The following is a 5,071-nucleotide window of genomic DNA, read 5'->3' as shown; positions in this document are numbered from 1 at the left end:
CCTAACCTTACAGGCTCAGTCATTCTAATTAATTAATTACTTAATTAATTAACTAATTCACAGTTTAATAAAACTATTAATCAACATAATAAAAATTAAATAACAATTAAAAAATAGAAAACCTACATATTTCCTCTTTTTATTTCTCTCTCTCTCTCTTTTTCTTTTTCTTCTCCTTTATTCTTCAATTCTTCTGTTAATAGGGGGTAATAAGGTAGGTTGATGTCAAAATTAAAATTTTACATTTTAGTCACACCAAGACTTATAATTACATATAAGTCCAACGATTTACAAAAGATCCATCCACGTATCCTTGTAATAAATTACAGATTAGTCACAGAATAGTTTTTTGAAGAAGCGATGGGCATAGCATTTGTGCATCAACAATGAACAATGTGGCTATTAAGACATTAGACAATGGTTGGAAATATATATATATATATATGTTTGTGTGTGTGTGTGACAATTGGTATGTAGTATTCACCACAAGAAATTGTAGCTTCTTATGACATCACGGATTCACCACATCTATCTTGGTGAATAGGAGGTCCTGTATAACTAGGACAGACGATTGTTGCATGTATACCCAGAACCAGTAGTTAACAGTGTGTTATCCGCAGCAGCGCCACCTTTTAGAGTGCCCGATATGAGAGTGTGGAAAGTATTTACTTGCTCAAGCATTTTATGAACCGCTGCCATGGTTGGCCTCTCCGATGGATCTAATTCTAGGCATTTTTCTGCAATGCGGAAGACTTCCTTGACATCTTCAACAGGAAAGCATGACAGCGCTGTATCCACAGCATGTTCTTCCCTTTTTTCTTCGACAATACATTTTACCTGTTGAACCAAAAAGCCCAATATAAGGTAAAGTCATCAGAACACATTGTAAGATGAGCAAATTGGAAAGAATACACATCATAAATACACTAGCTCAGAAGTAGCATCTGGTGGAATTCATTGGATAATTGTGGTAGGAGGCTGGATGTCGGAAGCTAAACCAGTTCATGCAAAATTACAAAATTTCTTTTAATATCTTCACAATCTATTCCACGTGTTATTTCACACAATGTAAAACTTACATCTACTAATAGAATTGGTATAAAAGCTAACACAATTTTTTTATTGACCAAACTACATTTAAACCCCACTGTATAACAGAATTTTCTCTTGTATATGATGGACAGGCTTTTACATGAGTAATTTAGTATTATATCATGATAATCCAGTAGACTTACAAAACTCATGATTCTGGAAATCTTTATTTTCGTCAGTGATCTACTGCTTTATTCAGTTTCCTCGTGCATGTCTGCATAATGTAACAGAACATCAAATAATTATGAGAATGTGAATCTCGTATAAATGCTCCATGAGATTGTGCCAAACTCTTTGAGATGGATATTTAGTTCCCAAAGAACATGAAATTACACATCCAAAAAACTATCGGTCATTACAAGATTCACTCTGGTTTATTCAGTCAGCGATCTACTGCTTTTTACTGTACCAAGCACTTTATTTTGGTCAGCAATCTGCTGCTTTATTCAGTTTCCTTGTACAAATCTACATAATGTAGTAGGACATCAAATAATTGTGAGAATGTGAATCTCGTTCAAACGCTTCATCAGGATTGTACCAAACTCTTTGAGATGGATATTTAGTTCCCAGAGAACATGAAATTACACATCCAAAATACTGCCTGCGGTTATATGACTAGCTCTGGTTTATTAATAATTGGACATCCAATAAAGCAGTAGTTTAAAGCAATATGTAAAAATATCTCTCAAGTTGTCTAAGACGACACATATTTTGAGTACAGATGATACGTTGACTCTTATTCTAGTATCATGGATTGACTCAGTAATATATTTGTTTTGAATATGCTTATATAGATAATCATAACACGGGAAACCCCTACAGTGTACAAATATCAAATGTCTACTACTTACCCAGGTTGCAAGTTTTGTGCCTTCTTCCAAAAACAATTCATCGGTTGGCCTCCTGCCAGTTAAAAGTTCAAGCAAAACCACACCAAAGCTGTAAACATCTCCTTTTGTAGTTGCTTTACCCGTGTCAAAATATTCTGCAAAACTCTGATGAATTAAGCCTTTTTCATGATCCAGGTATAGAAATTGACACAGACTAAAATTTGTGGTCAGTCAATCACATTACCGGGAGCTAGATAACCAAAAGTTCCTGCAACAACTGTTGAAACATGGCTCTGATCTGGTTTCATTAGTGTGGCTAATCCAAAATCAGAAACCCTTGCCTCCATGTTATGATCCAACAGTATATTGCTTGATTTGATATCTCTGTGGATTATGTGAGGTATACAATCATGATGCAGATATGATATACCCCTTGCTGCACCAACAGCTATTTTGCATCTCGTAGGCCAATCAAGAGGTTTCACTTTGCTCAAATTGCCTGTATCAGAAACTAGTAAGAAACTAAACTCCACTTAATATCATATGATATGAAATCTAGATTTATTTAAAGACATTCAGTTTACTACCATGAAGCAATGCATCCAAGCTTCCATTTGGCATCAGTTCATATATAAGAAAATTAAACTGAGGTGCGATATAATATCCGTTAAGACTAGCAATGTTTCTGTGCTTTATATCACCCATAGCATCCAGCTCTCTTTCAAATCCACAGTCTCTATCGGTAGTTCCCTTGTTCAGTCTCTTCACTGCAAAGGCGGTGGTGTCATCAATTGCCAATCTGTAGACTGTACCAGAGCCTCCAGATCCAATAATATCCTTGCTCGACAACTCCATGAGCTTCTTGACGAAGATCTTTGAGCTCAGAGATTGTATCGTGGGAGACCTGAATATTACCAGCCTTCCACCTGTTACCATGAAATGTCAGCAACCTACAACAAGTGCCGTGTCTAAGATGTGCTGTGCCGTGGAAGTACAGAAGGTAACCTGACAAAGTATCTTGGATGATCTTATGTTTCCGAGTCCATCTTCTGTAGAGGAGGCACGAAACAACAATCTTTGATATCACAAATGCAAGACAACTTATTGTAATGTAAAGTGCTAAAGCAGTAGATCCAGTCATATCTTGGATCCAAAAGCTTTTCTTTTGTTGAGGAGAGAATCTAAAGGTCAAATATAGTGTTTCTTATTCTCTTTTAGCCTTGGTACAAAAAGCCCTGCATCAAAATTGGAAGTAAATGCTCAGACATAAAATTGAATTCATAGGATCTCCTGGTTTCAATATAAGATATTTACACATTATGTTTTTGTTCCTGCAAAATGGAACTTGCAACATATATTTATAAGCTGTGGGGAAAATAGAGTGTCTTTTTTTGTGACTAAAGATCATAACATACACGAGAGTTGACATGCATATGATATGAAATTTTATGACTTATCCAGAGAAATTATAATCAAACATGTCGCCCTTTTGCCCATCCGCGAGAAGGTAATGCACACCAGCTTTCATTCTAATATAATTCATGCCATCAGAAAAAAAGATCATTCTCTTGATGATAGGCTACCGTGGCATAAGCTACATACTATTGAAAAATATGTTCTTGGGTTTATAGATAGGAGTGCTTACCACAAAGGAAGCTGCAGAGTTGTACTTCCTCCCTCCGATCAAATGTATTGCTTTGAAGAAGCGAATTGCATCTCAGGAAATGCTGAAGGGAGCAGCAGTCGCTGCCCCATGGAGTTGGAGCTGGGACTTGTCATCTGCACGTGTTGGAGATTATGGAAGGGCAAGTGTCCATCGATGGCCAGTTTGGTGGAGAACGCCACGAAGTCAACCAATTAAAACTGCTGAGTCATGTGAAAAGCTGACCTACAACTCCTGCTTTCGCTGTCTGCTGGCACATTAATTTCCTTCTCGTCGATTCAGTTGTCTACCCACCGTTCTTAGAAATTCCTGGCAGAGGAACTTATCATGCAGTAGCCGCAATGTAAAACAACTCCACAAAACTTATCCATCACGCATGTGAGAAAAGTGTTTCGTCGGTCCCTTAAGCGAAATGAAGCTTTTCTTGCTATTATGTTAGGAAAACAAAGATTGGAAAGAAAAAAAAAATCATTTCTTGCTTGTCATCAAGCTATGAGTTAAGCCGGAAAGCTAAAGCCAGTGAACATGTGGAGTATGCTCTTGAAGTGTGAATCAGAATGTTCAGATGAATGGCGATGAAACATCAGATTCAAAGATATCACCTTGGTCACTGATTTGGCATCCAAAATCTCCGGAATTTAACCCACCTGACGTTGACAAGGAAGAAAAAAAGTGTTTGGAGCGTCGGTTTCAGAACAGGCGAGCTGTCGGCGGCATTGCATCTGTACTGCGCTAATGACAGCGCTTCGATTTCACACCAGAATACCACCACCACCGACACTATTGAAGTCAAACAAGTGCGATGTATCCGACAGAAGACTTGGACACCTGGTAAGTTCAGCATTTCTCGCGGAGCCAGTTCTTTTGTCTGTGTCTTTGTCAACGTAGGATGTGGACCGGTTTGCATCTAATGCAACGATGCGTTAGAAGTAGGATAACAATCGTGAGGAAAGGTCTTTAGAAACTGCTCTGCTGTCTTGATAAGGACGGGTTCAGGCCAGGCCCTCTTGAGCCGTTGGCTTAGGGCACCGGCTGCAACTTTTCCCACGGACAATCTGTCGAACAAGTGGGCTGCACCTTAAAAGCAGAAGAGACGGAGAAGACTGAAGGCCTGCTTGCTTCAGTGCTTGTTCAACGATCCAAAACAAAGAACAAGAATAGAAACGAGGGCTTCCTGTGGACAATCCTCCGGAGGGTCCGAGTAACCTCCGATGGCTCCCGATCCAGCTCGAATACCTACCATAAAACCTAGCAGCATGACGGAATAAGACTACATCTATCATGATGAATGCACAAAATACAAGCTAGCTTTTGGTGGGTTCGAGGGTGACGTGGCAATTTGATTCCCCGGAAACTATTTTGGAACATATTACACGTAGATTGTCCGTTTCTGAGTTGTTCTTTAAAATATCTCATTCTCAATTTGGAATATTATCATCTGTATAAAAAATATATTTTTTTATTTACTTATTAGGGCCATGAGCTT

At 38.3% G+C, this 5,071-nt stretch overlaps 1 protein-coding gene across 4 annotated transcripts; it reads right to left on the bottom strand.

The window, feature by feature from the left end:
* Positions 1–244: 244 nt before the first annotated feature.
* On the bottom strand, positions 245–4,841 carry LOC103985191 (receptor-like serine/threonine-protein kinase At1g78530). Of its 4 annotated transcripts, XM_009402824.3 has the most exons (7): positions 3,568–4,841; positions 2,928–3,157; positions 2,510–2,848; positions 2,167–2,421; positions 1,944–2,077; positions 1,236–1,306; positions 698–837 (listed from the first exon to the last, which is right to left on the bottom strand). In XM_009402824.3, the coding sequence occupies exons 2-6, from the start codon at positions 3,061–3,063 to the stop codon at positions 1,268–1,270; spliced, it is 903 nt and encodes a 300-aa protein (XP_009401099.2). In that variant the 5' UTR covers positions 3,064–3,157; positions 3,568–4,841; the 3' UTR covers positions 698–837; positions 1,236–1,267. The 4 variants fall into 4 exon arrangements, with proteins under 4 accessions (XP_009401097.1, XP_009401098.1, XP_065039700.1 ...); XM_009402822.3 differs by lacking the exon at positions 1,236–1,306 and having other exon boundaries at positions 245–837; XM_009402823.3 differs by lacking the exon at positions 1,236–1,306 and having other exon boundaries at positions 245–837; positions 2,928–2,971; positions 3,568–4,840.
* Positions 4,842–5,071: the final 230 nt, after the last annotated feature.

Source organism: Musa acuminata, chromosome BXJ1-5 (genome assembly GCF_036884655.1).
Source record: "Musa acuminata AAA Group cultivar baxijiao chromosome BXJ1-5, Cavendish_Baxijiao_AAA, whole genome shotgun sequence".
Classification (NCBI taxonomy): Eukaryota; Viridiplantae; Streptophyta; class Magnoliopsida; order Zingiberales; family Musaceae; genus Musa; species Musa acuminata.
This window is presented reverse-complemented; position numbering and strand designations above follow the sequence as displayed.

Excerpts from the sequence above, each read along its gene's own strand:
- LOC103985191 (XM_009402822.3), bottom strand. The coding sequence starts at position 3,063 with ATGACTGGATCTACTGCTTTAGCACTTTACATTACAATAAGTTGTCTT. Across the intron at positions 2,422-2,509 it reads CTTGGATGCATTGCTTCATG|GCAATTTGAGCAAAGTGAAA; the intron begins GTAGTAAACTGA and ends TTTCTGATACAG. Across the intron at positions 2,078-2,166 it reads TTTTGGTTATCTAGCTCCCG|AATATTTTGACACGGGTAAA; the intron begins GTAATGTGATTG and ends AGAGTTTTGCAG.